We start from the raw sequence: 16,316 nt of genomic DNA, 5'->3' as shown, positions 1-16,316 counted from the left end.
TTTCTTTGCACAAAATCTTTATCAAACAACATGGTCAACAATGCTTCCAAAAGGATAAGAACAAAAACAACCAATCCAACAGCAAGCATGCATTGGAAAAAACGAGGACGGCCACACATCCATCATCAAAGGTATGAATAATGATGTGTTTTTAGGGGGGGGGGGGGGGGCGTTCTCATCATTCATCATCAAAACAAAACATCTAGAGACATCTCTAAATTCCCAAATTCATTTCAAGAGTTTCAGATCAACGTTACAAATAGAGAGATTTACAAAGAATAAAACTACAGATCCCTTTGGGTTGTGCTGGGCTCAATCTTCCTGGCTCTCGCCTCACCATCTTTTTCTAGAAGTTGTGCAGACACCTCATGCTGGACTCATTAGATTGTAGGTCATGCTGTCGAAAATACAACGGAAACGTAATTAAGAATTAAAAACGCAAAGAATGAAACTGCAAAACGTATGATTTTTAATTGGGCACATTCCATTCAAACAAGTCGTCATTTCTTATTACAGTGGTCCTTTCACTGCCAAAAAGAATTTTCTTAATAACAAAATATTTTCTAAATTGAAGAAAGGTTTTCCTGAAACAATAAAACCATGAGAAAACGTTTCTAGCTGCAAAAAAAGTTTTCTGATGATTTTCTTGTTTCAAAAAAAACATTATTTTCAGAAAATATTATCTTACTATGAAAATTATTGTTGGCAGTTTTGTTATTACATAACCTTCTCAAAATAAAATATAGATTTATGCTTGCATTCTTCAACAAAAGAATAGTATATATATATATATATAGATATAGATAGATATATATATATATATATATATATATATATATATATATATATATATATATATAATTATATATATATATATATATATATATATACATACACACATACATACATACACAGTCAGACCCTGCTATTCGCGGGGGATAGGTTCCTGGAAAATCTGCGAATTGTGAAACCCGCGGATAGCAGGGCATTGTTTCAATGGAAAAAGGGCTGATAGGTTCCTGAGTCACGAAAATCTGCGAAGAGAGGACCAAACCGCGAACGGTGAGGCAAAATCCACGAATGGTGATGCAAATCCAGAGAATGTCGATGATAATCCGCGAAGGTCGATGAATGTCGCGGAAATGGTGAGCCAAAACCAACAAATGTCGGTGATAATCCACCATGGTCGATGAAAATCCACGAAGGTCGATGAAAATCCCATAAACGTATGCTGCGGCATTGTTTCAATGGGGAAAAGGAGGATACGTTATAGGTTCCTGGCGGTTCCTGATTCATAGAGGAAATTTTTTAAAGTTTAAGATGTTTTCGACCACAAATACACATGATTACAGTTTCACAAAAAATGCTTACAAATAAATAAAAATGACAACACCAGGTACCATTTCCAATTTATTGAAGGAATGTGCTTACAGTTTATTAAAAGTGCTTAACCACACCGTACTGTTTAAGTTAAAAAAAAAACCATAACACCATCATGTACCGTTTAATATTTTTATTTCACAAACACACGCAACTTTCAAATGATGATGATGATGGTGATGAATTAAAATCCTAAGAATTCCTCGATCTTTGAGGGCGACCCAAATGGTGGTGATGCAAAATCATGCATGAAGGGGGAGCCAGGAGAGGTAGGAGAAAGTGAGGACACTGGTGAGAATGCTGCTGAGGACGATAAGAGGAATGCTGGAGAGGGTGCTGATGATCTTGAGGTGGAGGGAGCAGGGCTGAAGAAATGGGTGATGGGGAGCTGCCTGACACATTGCTCAACATTTCGATGCAGTTATTTGTACGGGGGCAGCGCATCATCCAAGGCCCTCTTGAACTTGAGGTACCTCTCCACGACTGGGTCAGCATATTGCACCCTGTCGACAATCGCCCACATGTCCTGCAGCAACTCGCCCAGGAACTGGATTGTGAGGTTGGACCTCGGCACCTCTTCCTCATTACTGCCCGCTTCCACCTCCTCCTCCTCAGAAACCTTTGGCATGGCGTCCAACTCATCCTCGTTGAGTGGGTTTAGGGAATGGTTCAGCATCATGGTTTTCACCATGAAGTCCCTCATCTGTATCAATCCATATTCTGAGTCTTCTCCATCCTTGCCATGTGGACATTCCGGACATGGGTTACCACCTTCGTACTCGATACAGTGCTCGCTGAAGCTTTCTCACGAATGGCCTTCTCCTTCTTCTATGTACAGTACAGTACAGCACCGTTCATTATGTAACGGTGGATTCGTTGACGCCATAATGCCTGCCAACAGAGGCCGCACTTTCTCCTCTCAAAAGCCGGTCGTGCAGCTCCACTTTCTGGCTCAGGCACATCACTTTCTTCTGCCTTTTGGTAGTTGACGCATCTCCGGCACTAGTCTTGCACTTGGGAGCCATTATTGAACGATGAGCAGAGCGAATCAAAATCACAGGTCGAAGCAATGGGACGAGAACAATGATCAAGATGGAGGACACAATCTGTATTTATATGTACGATTGCGAGCATTCTGGGTATCTGCAGGAGCCCATTGTTTGATCGGGATGTTATCGGATGATGTCATATCTGCTAATTTCAATAATAGACTTAATGAAGCATTTGCATTCTATAATTCGCAGAGGGTGACTTGTTTTAGTTGCTGATGGAACATCCCCCAAAGCGTTTTCATTGTGTAAAATCTCTGCAGATGCTTTACCATAAATTGCAACCTGTAATCGGTGTAATGAAGCATTTGCATCCTATAATTTGCGGAGTTGTCTTATTTACACATCTGGCGGGATATCCCATGAAGCTCGCTTATAGTGCGGGTAAAATGCGCACCCGTGAAAGCCATGAAAACGCAAATCACACCGCAGTGAATGTACTGTACTGTACCGTATAAGCAGGTCATGCTCACGGCTCGTAGAAGAAGTTTTTTTTGCATACGTCCACCTGATTTATGCATCACTGGTAAAAGATGGGTTTTATAGATGTGTCAAGCGAGTGGCTCGTGTAATTTTTTTTTGCACCCCTGAAAAACCGCTAATTCGCGGGACATGCCTGCGAATAGGGGGAAAAAAACCGAGATTTCACGGATCACATCTGCGAAAATAAAAAAATGCGAATTTGCAGGACATTTTTCCACGAATAGAGAAACATGTCGCATTTTAGCAACCCGCGAATACGCGGATTGAGCGAAACCGCGAATAGTAGGGTCCGACCGTGTATGCATATATACAGTATATATATATATATATATATATATATATATATATATATATATATATATATATATATATATATATATATACCCCTAACCATGATTGGTGAAAGTGCCAGATCGGGTCCCATCACAGCTGTTGCTGCACAATCTGGGAAGAACAAGTGCCATATGCCACACGGACACATTTTTTTCCACCCTACTGATCACAACCAGGAGGTATCACTGTTTTTGTGGTCAGGAATTATGATGATGGGAATTCCTTAGTTGTCCAAGCTGGGCAAGTGAAGTCACTGTCGCAATGACGCCAGGGTGAATGCTGTGACATCACAGATGCAATGACGCCATAGCTATGGCGCTTGATGGGCTTCCTGCAGCATGAATAGAGATGTTGAAGTCAAATACTGCCACTAAGTAGATGAAAAGTGAAGTTACCGACTAGTTTCGCCTTAATTCAGGCTCATCAGGGCAGCAGATCGCTGCCTCGTCTACTTGTGACTTCGAAGCCTTTCGGCTTTATGTGATTGATGGATCGACCACCAATTATGATTGGCAATAAGTGATGGGACTCGATCTGGCACCCTCACAAAGCACGGTTGCACCACTGCAATTATAGTTGTTAATGATGTACCAACACAAGACAATGCTCTCAACACAGGACCACTACACGATGACTCAAACACAAGTTGAAGCACCATGATTGCTGTGGACACTGGCCAATCCAAAAGAAGCAATCACTCCAATCGGAACTTAGTGCAACCTCACGTCAGGGATGAAGCCTATGATGAAGGGAACTAGTCAGTTCTTGAAACGTCAGGCAACAATGAAGAATCTTCATTCTTTACCGCTCAGTGTGCTGATTATTTCTTGCAAATGTGAATCCTGAGCTGGAGATCCTCCACTGTGTCTTTGTTTGTATATTTATATGTCCATCAAATGGAGGCGCAAAGCGTCCCTCTTTATATATGGGATTGTTTCTCTGAATGCAACTTTAACATTGAGACTGAAAATTCGTTTCTCGGCTTCTACTATACGAAATCGGCTGCAAATCTCAGAAATAATTACTTTGTATGTACGTCGAGGTAATATGTTCCAAATTTCACCAACGTCCGTTTCCGAATTCTTGAGTTTTATTAAGAAAACCTTCAAATTCACGTTGGTGTCTGTCCGTCCATCCGTCCGTCCGCCCAAAATGTGTTGGTGCTCATATCTCAAAGGCTATAGTATACATTGAAACTAGCTGAAATTTGGAATATATATCGGCCAATAGGTCTAGTTAATGGCTTTTGAAACAAATTCACAACCTGCGCTCATTGAGGAGGTTTACGTGGGGGGGGGGGGGGGGGGGGGGGGTGGGGGGGGGAGGTTAACCCCCCCCCAAAATAACTACTTGCTCTCTTCTCTGAAACTACACACACAATGTTGATTAAACCTGGCCACCAGTTTCATATCTAATTCATAATGAAGGTGTATTGACCGTATCCAAATCTGCGCTCATTAAGCGGGTCTACGGGTGGGTTATTGACTGCCCCCCCCAAAAGAGGTATTTTCTATCTTCTCCGAAACTACACACATGATGTTGATGAAACTTGGCCACAAGCTGCATATCTGATACATAACGAAGGTGTATGACCGCATCAAAATCTGCATTAATTATGGGGGTTTTACGGGGAGGGAGGATTTGACTTCCCCCACCCCCAAATAGGTATTTGCTCTCTTCTCCAAAACTACACACACAATTTTGATGAAACTTGATCATAAGCTTCATATCTGATGCCGAACGACGGTATATTGACTGCATCAAAATCTGAGCACAATAACGAGGTTCATGGGGGAGAGAGGTGTTACCCCCCCAAAATAGGTATTTGCTCTCTTCTCTGAAACTACACACACAATTTTGATGAAACTTGATCATAAGCTTCATATCTGATGCCTAACGAAGGTGTACACTTTATACATCTTATTACAAAAAAAGGTGGATCGCCGACGAGCCACGGTTTACTTTCAATTAGTATGTCGGCTACCCACCTTGGCATACACGGATTACACGACACTGCTGGTAACCCCCTTCAGTTGTAAAAGCTGATGTGCCGTTGCACCTCTAGATCACCACGGATTGCAAAAATATTTTGCATGTGTTGTAACAACATGAAATGGAACACTTTTAGCACCCAGACAGAAAATGTGCTGGAAATGTGTATTTTGATGCACCCTAAATTATATATATTATATATATATATATATTTACACACACACACACACACACACACACACACACACACACACACACACACACACACACATACACACACACACACACGTATGTACATGCATCACACACACACAGTAAAAAAAAAATCAGTACTCAACACCAGTGACAGATATGAAATTTTAAAAATGTATGCAAAATATTTATACAGTCCTCAAGTTTAAAAACATCAAACAAATGTTCAATATGACCTCCCCTCTGTTCTGCACATTTTCTGGTTGAACATTTTTGTTCTGTACAACAGGAACAGGTTACGTATAACTTTCTGAAGGGTGTCTTATGTGACTCCCGAGATAATCTGAATAACTACATCTTTCAAATCATCAATTGTCTCTCTATGATTAGTCACCATGAAAAATAATCCAGCGTTGACAAGTCAGGAGATCTGAAGGGTCATGAGAATTTGTTTCTGTGGTTGATAAGGCAATTAGGAAATTTTTGCATCAGCCAAGTGAGACATTCATTAGAGGTGTGGGATGTAGCTCCTTCTTGTTGAAACCACAAAGGATTTTAGTGGGGCCTCTTCTAGAATAGTGTGTCCGGTTTTGATTGCTACATTTGAGTAAGGAAATAGCTGCCATAGAGAGGGATCAGCGATCAGTATAGGGCTACAAGACTGATTCCAGGGCCGGCTAGACGAAGCTATGAGGAGCAGCTGAAGGAGACTGGACTTTATAACGGAGGCAGTTGTAATGGGTTCTGATGGAGATGTTTAATGTAATAGAGGGCATAGAAAAAATAAAAGCAGAACAGTTTTGCAGCAGAATCGACAGTGATAGAACAATGTGCCATAAACTGAATGTAAAGAAGAGTAGAGTTTGGAGAATGACAATAATAAGGCAGGGGTCTTTCAGTTAGAGTAGTGAATGCATGGAATGGTCTCCCGAGGAAGAGAGTCAGCAGAAAGAGGAGATGGTTTTTAATTCGAATTAGATGTATGTACCTAGAAGCATTGGGGATAGAGGAGTAGATGGATATTGGCAGGACTGGTCAGTAGTTTGTGTGTGGATGGGTGATTGTTTTGGTGTTGGTGTAGCGTAGGCATGATGGGATGAATGGCCTCCTCCTGCACCAAAGTTCCTTGCATATCCACTTATATCCTTGTATGTAATGGTTACTACTGTTTTGGTATTCGGTTCTTCTAAAGATAGGGACCCTAGATGTATGACAGACTTGATCCACACCAGACGGTGATTTTCGGAGAGTGAAGTGATGCTTCTTCATGTTATTTTTGCATTTCCAATCCCCAAAATGTCCAATTCTGTGTATTACTAATCCCATTAATGTAAATATGGCACGCAAAAATCGTGTATGGTAAATCCCAAAATCATTATATTCAATCATTCATTTTTCACACTTTTACCTTCATTGTTTGAGAAGCAGGTGGTACATTAAAATGCTGGGAATATTCTCTGAAATTCTCTCTGCACTCTCTTCAGTGGCTTTTTTCAATGTATGCGTCATAAATAAAGATCCGCTGCAATATGTTAAATTGCCCCATAATTTTAATACAGTACCTAGTTAAAGAAAACTTGGTGTCACAGGCAATCTAAGGAAATTTGAAATTCATTCGCATCCATATTACTAAAAATCTTGGCATGATCAAATGGTTCACCCTGGATATACACACACAGTCACACACCCTTCAGCTATTGTAGTCCAAACAAATTTGTGTCCCATCACAGCTATTACTACATGGATTCTAATCAGCAAGTGCTGTCTGCCATGCAAACACCAGGCCGGTATCAACACAAACAACCAAATGACTTTAAGAAAGGAAATCTTGTAAAACGTATGCAAATCAGCACTTCGACCTCATCATGCCATGTGCAATGAGCAAATAACACTTAAGCGCTACCTCTGCCCATTGACAGCTCTCTGCAGCAACAAAGGTGATGCTTTTAATGGCCCAATGTCATGCCATGCAGTGCCACAGCTTTTATGAAGCAATTACTTGCCTGCCAAACACCATGATGAAAATTTACACTCACATCCTATTCCATTGGGAACGAAAACGACACTCAGTAGATACCTCCAGCAGGCTGTATAGTTTCCGTTTTGAATCCCACTGATAGGCTGGATCTGGATTTGGACCCGAACTAAAATCTAATCGGCTTGTTATTGTCACCTATCTAACTCATTCACCACGTTTTGTCACAACTGGTCACCAACTTTTTGAGATTTGTTTGGCCTCCAAAGCCAGTCGCCGACTGGGCATCCTCGGTCGTGCGAAGTCCTTTCTTGGCACATCTGAGCTCCTCACCACATACAAGGCTTTCATCCGCAGCTCAATGGAATACTGCTCTCCCCTCTGGGTCGGTGCTCCTGCCTCACACCTAGCTCGTCTTCACGCTGTTGAAACCAAAGCTTTCAGAATCATTGGAATCTCCTGCGATGAAGCTAACTCCGAGGGCCTTTCACTCACTCACCGCAGGTAGGTTGGTGGTCTTTCTGTCTTCTATGGACGTCTCTCTGGCCTTACTCCCCCAGCTCTATCTGTGCTGTGTCCCCCAAATATTCCTTCAGGTCGCACAAGATCTGCCAGTAACCCTCTTCTGGTGAAACTGCCAAAATCAAGACTCTCTATTCACCTTCACTCTTTCATTCCTCTTTTCTCCCGCCTCTGGAACAAACTCCCACAAGCTAATCAATCCCACTCCTCCCTCCAGGCCTTTAAAACAGCTATTCACCACCATCTCTTATCTTCCCCCATCCAAAACCTTGATCTTTTCTACCCCGTTAATACACCCCAAATGCACATCTTTCAATCTCTGACTTCATTCCTGAAATTCATTGTAGTGTCAAATCTCCTCTGGCGAGGGTAATGAATATATAAAGCTCATTCTGACCACTCACTCACTCACTGAATGATATTAATGTTCGGTACCTTCCGGGTGACGTAGAAAGCTGAAAGTTTGCGGGCCGACACACATTGAAGCGATACGTCGGTAAAAATCACAGAACCGTCAGAAAGCGTCCGTAAATGAAATTTTATGTAAAAAACCATAAATACGTCTGTTTAAAACAAAAAACCTCAATCGATATCTAGCATTTGAAAATAGTAATTTCGATAATTATGAACAGTGAAATAAAAACTTCTGAAGATGTATGTAAAAAACTGTAAATGCATCCGTAAATTAAAAATTAAAAAAAACTTACATCGATACTCAGCAGGTGATGCTTGCCTCTAATCATAAAGCTTCTATTTATTATGTACCCATGTACAAAGCACCGTCCTTTATTGCTTATTAAGTTTAAGCATACCCCACAAGTATATATACATGTGCATATATGTACAATATATATCTATATATATTGTTGCGAATATGGAATTTGGCCTCCATATCCGCTTGTAAATATTCCCCTATTTTCTCCAATACTCCCCAACTTTCCCCAATCCCCCATTCCCTAGTCCCATTGCATGTAAATAACAATCAGTAGAGCCGACCTTCCCCTTATTCCCCCATTAAATGTCGTGCCCAGGTCCACCGCACCACACGTAGACAACTTTCGGACATCTTCCTAGTTATTCTTAATCTATGTCAGTTAAGGCCTCGTTTCCATTAATTATGACTCTTCGTTGCACCAGAATGTGATTATATGGCATCAGTAGTGAGTTTAGGACCTTTCCCATACCTCCTCCCATCTTCTTCCCCAAACAACAACAACAACAACTACAGCTACAACAACAACTACAACAACGGCGCGCGCGGGGAGTGTGCGTCCTCCCTCCGGCTCGGTTAGCCGCCATTATCCATGCGCTCCACGGGGTTACCACGAAGGGGCTGGCTGTCAGCTCCTCGTCAAGGGCGGAGCCTGGAAAACCCCCCCGCACGCACCCAATGAGAAGCAACGTGCCGATTCCACGAGGCGGAGCTAACGAGCCGAGGGCGTGTCACTCCCCGCCGGATATACGCGGCCCCGCGCCGGATGTGACGAGAGATGCGCCCCCAGCTTGAGACGACAAGACGCCACCTCGAGCGCTGAGAGACCTCCTGCATCTTTTGGGCCGCGCCATCCTGTCCCTGAGCACAAGGTGCACCTTGTGCTGGCCATCGAATACCCGCTTTCCTTGTCATCAATCCCCGTGTGAGTCAGTTTTTGTCCTGTTTCTCTGTGGTCTGTCGGGAATAATATAAGGTTGTGTCTAAGTGCCTGTCTTCCTATGATGTACCTCTCGTCCCTGTAATCTGACCTTCCGCACGAATATAACCTCCTCCGGAGGTCTTGAGAACTGAACCCCTGGTGTCGTATTGTGTCATTATAACCCAGCCGGGTGTCTTCTCTTTCCTATTGAGCCAGCGTAGCGCGGCTTCGTCGACGTTCGAGTACAATCGGGTAATTTGTGCGGACACGACGGCCATTCCGCTCGGCCCACCTTAACATCAAAGTCGTGTCTGTAACAATTGGTGTCGAGGAGTGGAATTCGAACCCGGGACTAAATTAGTTAGGCCCAAATTTTGGGAGGGAAAATCGATTCGGAGCGCGTTTCCCGCGCGAAATTATAACGGCGAAATTTCAATTTGTTTTACGAAAATAAAAAATAAAAACCGAATTTTGAAAGTCGCGCTATGGCGGATCAAGACAGCTGGGGTCCGGTAAAGGAGAGTGAGGTAGGGTCGATCCAGGACCAAAATGAGGGACAGGAGGAGAGCGAAGCAGTGAGGGCGGCAGGTTCGCAAAATATCGCCGTCACGCACGAAGAAGCGGGCGCGCAAAATGGCGCCTCGCTGATCACCGCGCCAGCGACCGTGGCAGCGCCCCCGGTGGATTTAAACTTGTTTTTTATACAAATGAAGGCCCTTATGGCCCAGAATAGTGAGCGATTGGAGGGCCGGATGGATGCTCAGAGTGAGCAATTGGGGGTAATGGGGAACCGGATGGATGCTCAGGGTGAGCGATTGGAGGGCCAAATGGGGGTAATGAGGGACGAAGCGAGGGGTACCAGTGAGGGATTAGACAATAATTTTAAGGGATTAGACAATAATTTTAAGGGATTAGACATGAAATTTGGGAAATTAGACGATAGATTAGGGGAAATACAGGAGGGGTTAACGGGGGTAGAAAACAGAATGGCCGCTCAAGAGAATCAAATGGAAGGGATGCAAAAAGGGTTAGAGGGGTTAGAAAACAGTATGGAAGGCAAATTGAGGGACATGAGGGACCAAGCGGAAAGGGAAGTTAAACAAATGGAGCAGCAGATAGAGGGGGTCAGAATGGGGGTAGAAACCAAACTGGATGCTCACAGGGAGGAAATGGAGCAGATGAGGGTGGCATCTGGGCAGGAGATGCAAGTGATGGGAGAGGAGATCAGAAGAGGAGTGAGTGAGGAGGTCGGAGGAGTGCGCGAGGAGGTGAGGCACTGTAAGGAGCGCATGGAGAAAGAGGTGAGAAAGGGGACTGTAAAATTGCAAGGTGGTATAGAGGAGTTGACGCTGGGAGTAGAACAACTGACAGTGGGACAAAAGGAGTTGGGGGACCAGGTAAAGAAGAACACAGCGGTAATAGAGGGTTTAAAATCGACACAGAAGGAGATGAAAAAGGACGTAGGGGTAATTAAAAAAGAGTGTCAGACGGTACATGAGGACCTGACGAGGAAAATGGACAAGGTGGTAGAGGTAATGGAGGTTAAAGAGCGGGAGGTGCGGGAGCAAATAGAAAAAAATAAAGTGGAGTTAGAGGAAGAACTTAAAGGGGCGCACGAAGAGATGAAGGAGATGAAGCAAAAATTAGAAGAAGTGGAAGAAGGGGTGAGCGAAATTAAAAAGCGACGGAGAGAGGATAAGAAAGAGATAAAAGAGGAGATAAAAGAATTGGTCCAAAGTCTGTGTTTGGATCGTGATGTGCTCATTAACCGGATGAGGGATTCGCAGGTGATGGAGGAGAAGCGAAGAGGAAGAGGACCCGGTGTAAGTGGTGACCAATATGGTCGTGCGTATGATGCGCCAGGGGATTTAAGAAGCTTGGGGGTCGAGATAGACCCGGGTGTTCGTGAAAGGCCGTTGGTGAGGTGTGTGACAGGTCTGGTGTGCGAAAGAGGAGGTGTGCGAGAAAGTCCGACTCTGGGGTGTGTGAGGAAAAAGTGTGTGCCCAGTAGTGAGGGTGTTGGCGAGAATGAGTCGGTCGTAGCGCGTGTGCGAGGGAGCACATGGAAGCGTGGTGTGGTGAGTGTTACAGAGGGTGTGACGGGAGAGTGTGCGCAGGAGTGTGCGCGAGAAAGGTGTGTGACGGACAGGTGCATGAGGAAAGCGTGCGCTGTCAGAAGTAAGGAGGAGTGTCCACCTGTGGTGAGTGTTACAGAGGGTGTGACGGGAGAGTGTGCGCAGGAGTGTGCGCGAGAAAGGTGTGTGACGGACAGGTGCATGAGGAAAGAGTGTGCTGTCAAGAGTAAGGGTGAGTGCGTTGTCACGAGTGGAGGTGAAAGTAGTGAGAGTGACATGGAGCGTGAGTTAGTTGTGACAGGTGAGCGAGGATGTACACCTGGGATGGAAGGATGCACACCTGGAATGGTAGAGCGTGAGTGGGAATGCACGCTGGAGTTGGTGGTGAGGCACGTGGTTGGGTGTGCGAATGAGGGCACACCTGTGATTGTCACAGAGGAGGTGACAGAGGAGGGGGCGCGAAGAGGTGTTTTGGTGAGGTGTGCGACCAACGAATGTGTGCCAAAGTGTTCGGTGGTCAGGTGTGTGACCAAGGCTGTGAGTGGAATGGGTGTACCTGGGTGTGTAAGGAAAGGTACGAGGAGCATGGGCACAGCTGGATGTGTGAGCAAGGAACGGGCTGCGGGGTGTAAGCGTCCAGGTGAAGCATCGACGTTACACGGGTTAGAGGTTAGAGCGACTTTTAGCCGAAGCAGGCCCTCGGTGCGTGCCGGGCCTCGCTTTGAACGGCCGCGTCCAGGCTCCACTAGGCGGAGCTGGCAGCCCGATAGGAAGGGTCGTTATGGCGACCACGTTTTGTTGAGACGTGCCGGCAGGTCGAGATCGGGACATTGGATGGCTCCACGCCGAGGTGGTGCGTGGGATCTCGGCCCGGGTAAGCCCCCGTCCCTGCCCCGAATGCCGGACGCATCCAGCCGCTGGCACAAAACAACCAGCATCCATTGCTTGGCTTTACGAAGCCGGGCTTTGGACAGGGATTGGCGCACCGAGAGGTATTAGTGAGTCGACTGGGTGATGAGGTTAGTGTTTTGGACCCAAAATTGGAGAAAAACAAAATTTGATGATTGGCAAGGGATTGGCAGTAGTGATTGGCAGATGATGGGTAGTGATTGGCAAATTTTTAATTTGTTGAAATTTGATGTGCAAAATTGGTAGTGAGAGACCCCCGATGTGGTGGGATGGCATCCCTGCCACCCTTCCCATGGTGGGGCAAAGGAGCTATAGCTTATGGGGTGTATGGCAGTGAAAACTAGCCCGGGTGGGTTAGGATATTGTGTGTAGGGATCTAGAGAAGATGACCTTAGGTGACGATAAGGTTAGGTAGTGACTGATACCTGTAGTGGGGACGCAGGTAGATTAGTGTGGATTATAATGACGAGGGAGCGCAATAGTTAAAGGGACGACTGGGAAGCGCAAGTTTCAGAAGGGAGTAGTTAGCTGAGATGATGCCGTGTGTGTGAGAATTGAACAGGTGTGATTGCACAGGTGTGCAACTGGACAGGTGTGTGGAGCCGTGTATGAGTAGTGAGTGTGTGGATCAGCGCGAATGCGCTTGGGGAGAGAAGGGTGCAGGTGGCACCAGGTGTGAGAGCACAGGGTGCAAGTACAGGTGTGTGGAGAGAGTTGGAGTAAGTGGTATGGAGTGGTGTGCGTGGTGCGAAGGTGTGGATGGGGGAAGAGTGGACCCCTTTCACGAGTACCCGGGGCGGGTAGTGTAAGTGTTAGGTAGAGGGTACAGGTAAATTGTGGTTGGATATTGGCATTTGTGGTGCGGTTGCAGAATGGTGTTGTGGATGGGTGCATTAGTGTTGTGGAAATGGCTGGGCGTGTAGCCTGTTAGTGTGTGTAGTTGGTTGGGCACTCCACCACTGTGAGGATGTCGGCCAGGTGAGGCCGCAGGTGGGCTCTGGGAGCCGGTAGAGTTGTGGATGGGGCCCGAGGATCCGGAGGATGGACCCGGGTAGCCCAGTGCCAGAGAGGGCACCGAGTGGGGAGAGTGCCAGAGGGCCTTCCCCAGGTAGTTAGGTTAGGGCAAGGAGCAGGTAAGCTCGGAGGCAACTGCAGTGGTGGAGGTGTGCAGGTGGGTAGACCCACTGGGAGAGGTACACGCCGCAGCCCAGAAATTGTGCGAGGGCACCGGGAGATGAATCGGGGGAGTGAGACCCCAAATTGAAGAGCACCACAGTTTGGCCAATGGGAATTGGTTTTTAGAACCCATAGTGTAAGAGGGCCAATGGTTTGGCCGGAGAGAGACCCCGGGTAGTGTAAAGTTGTTAAAGTCATTTAGGAGATAGTTAGGATTGATGAACCTGTCGCACCATACGCAGCCACTTACCTGTGGTGATGATGATGACTCCACACCTGTGTTTTCTTTGTTTTGTTGCAGGAGATGAATCGCTGTGTGGATTTGTGAGACGCATCACGACGTGGATGAGACATTGGGGTGATTCCATCTCTCCCTCCCTAGGAGGGACTGATGATGAATTGGTAATGGCAAATTATGATGTTGAGTTGGAGATGGCAAATTTTGATGAGAGTTGAAAATGGCAAATTTGATTGGTTAGGAGGGAGAGAAGACGAATTTGGTATATGGGAGGAACGGGGAAGACAGTAGGGATGTTTGTTGATTTGTAAAGTAGATGTTTATGGGTAGTGTTGTGTTTTGTGGATACAGTAAGGGGTAAGGGAGGGGCCATGTAGGTTACCTGGTGGGGGGGGGGGCGTACGATAGGAACGTACCTGTCTCACCTGGTTCCCATGTGCCCCCAGTGTGCATTACCTTATATTGCGTGCACTTTTGCGCCCTTACCACCTTACTCACTTGTTTCTTCTTTTGTCTCCCACCTCCGAGGATCTGGCTTTGGGGTAGAGAGAGAGGAGAGAGAGGTGCTGGCTACGCAGTTGTGGGCCTGCACTTTCGCTGTTGGCTGCCTGGATCGATACACCATATGGACCGCAATGTTTGTGGCCACCCACAATGGACCGCAGCTCTTTTGCGGCCAAGCACCACCCGTGGAAGGACCTATGGGTCAACGTGGCACCTATGCCATAAAGGTGAACCACTGTTAATTAACACCAAGTGCACCACAAGAAGAGCAAGAGACACCTGCAGGGTTAGGGGTTGTCGAATTTATTTTTATTCCAATGAACAATGGTGACTGCACCGATTGGTGGTGGGGTGGTGCTGTTGATGCTCGGAAAGGGTGCTCTGCACGTTATTAAAGGCCGTCGGCCACAGAGCACTCGTGGGTTGGTGTATCGATGTTGGCAAGCGCGCTCTCTCTCTATGCATAAAATCTGCATGTGTCCCTCCAAAAACAGGTCCTGGATCGTAGTGTAAATAGCAGCGTAGTCTTGTAAATAATGCTCCCTACCGGCTGTATGTTTAGTTTGAGAATTCTTTCCGGATTCGGTTATCCTGTGGGTGTGTTTCTGTGAGGAGAAGGGTGCAACGTCGCAGGGGGACATATTTACTCATTTGTGAATATCTGTAAAACTGTCGCACTCAGGGTAGAGTTAATAGTAGAGGGAACTACATTGCGTGCCACACTAAAGTAGGTAAAAATTTATCGGGTCGGGACGCCCCGAGGGTAGAGAAGGGTGCAATGTTGCGAATATGGAATTTGGCCTCCATATCCGCTTGTAAATATTCCCCTATTTTCTCCAATACTCCCCAACTTTCCCCAATCCCCCATTCCCTAGTCCCATTGCATGTAAATAACAATCAGTAGAGCCGACCTTCCCCTTATTCCCCCATTAAATGTCGTGCCCAGGTCCACCGCACCACACGTAGACAACTTTCGGACATCTTCCTAGTTATTCTTAATCTATGTCAGTTAAGGCCTCGTTTCCATTAATTATGACTCTTCGTTGCACCAGAATGTGATTATATGGCATCAGTAGTGAGTTTAGGACCTTTCCCATACCTCCTCCCATCTTCTTCCCCAAACAACAACAACAACAACTACAGCTACAACAACAACTACAACAACGGCGCGCGCGGGGAGTGTGCGTCCTCCCTCCGGCTCGGTTAGCCGCCATTATCCATGCGCTCCACGGGGTTACCACGAAGGGGCTGGCTGTCAGCTCCTCGTCAAGGGCGGAGCCTGGAAAACCCCCCCGCACGCACCCAATGAGAAGCAACGTGCCGATTCCACGAGGCGGAGCTAACGAGCCGAGGGCGTGTCACTCCCCGCCGGATATACGCGGCCCCGCGCCGGATGTGACGAGAGATGCGCCCCCAGCTTGAGACGACAAGACGCCACCTCGAGCGCTGAGAGACCTCCTGCATCTTTTGGGCCGCGCCATCCTGTCCCTGAGCACAAGGTGCACCTTGTGCTGGCCATCGAATACCCGCTTTCCTTGTCATCAATCCCCGTGTGAGTCAGTTTTTGTCCTGTTTCTCTGTGGTCTGTCGGGAATAATATAAGGTTGTGTCTAAGTGCCTGTCTTCCTATGATGTACCTCTCGTCCCTGTAATCTGACCTTCCGCACGAATATAACCTCCTCCGGAGGTCTTGAGAACTGAACCCCTGGTGTCGTATTGTGTCATTATAACCCAGCCGGGTGTCTTCTCTTTCCTATTGAGCCAGCGTAGCGCGGCTTCGTCGACGTTCGAGTACAATCGGGTAATTTGTGCGGACACGACGGCCATTCCGCTCGGCCCACCTTAACATCAAAG

The 16,316-nt window shown here is 46.2% G+C and overlaps 1 protein-coding gene across 2 annotated transcripts in view; it reads right to left on the bottom strand.

Annotated features, from left to right (window-relative positions):
* The window catches only part of LOC137436937 (protein cornichon homolog 1), a 141,592-nt gene continuing 125,276 nt past the window's right edge, over window positions 1-16,316 (bottom strand). For both annotated transcript variants that reach the window (XM_068131175.2, XM_078787072.1), the window contains exon 6: window positions 1-397. In XM_068131175.2, coding sequence (XP_067987276.1) covers window positions 367-397 — 31 coding nt within the window. In that variant the 3' untranslated portion in view covers window positions 1-366. The remainder of the gene's footprint in view (window positions 398-16,316) is intronic.

Source organism: Myxine glutinosa, chromosome 11 (assembly GCF_964187855.1).
Source record: "Myxine glutinosa chromosome 11, kmMyxGlut1.1, whole genome shotgun sequence".
Lineage (NCBI taxonomy): Eukaryota > Metazoa > Chordata > Myxini > Myxiniformes > Myxinidae > Myxine > Myxine glutinosa.
This window is presented reverse-complemented; position numbering and strand designations above follow the sequence as displayed.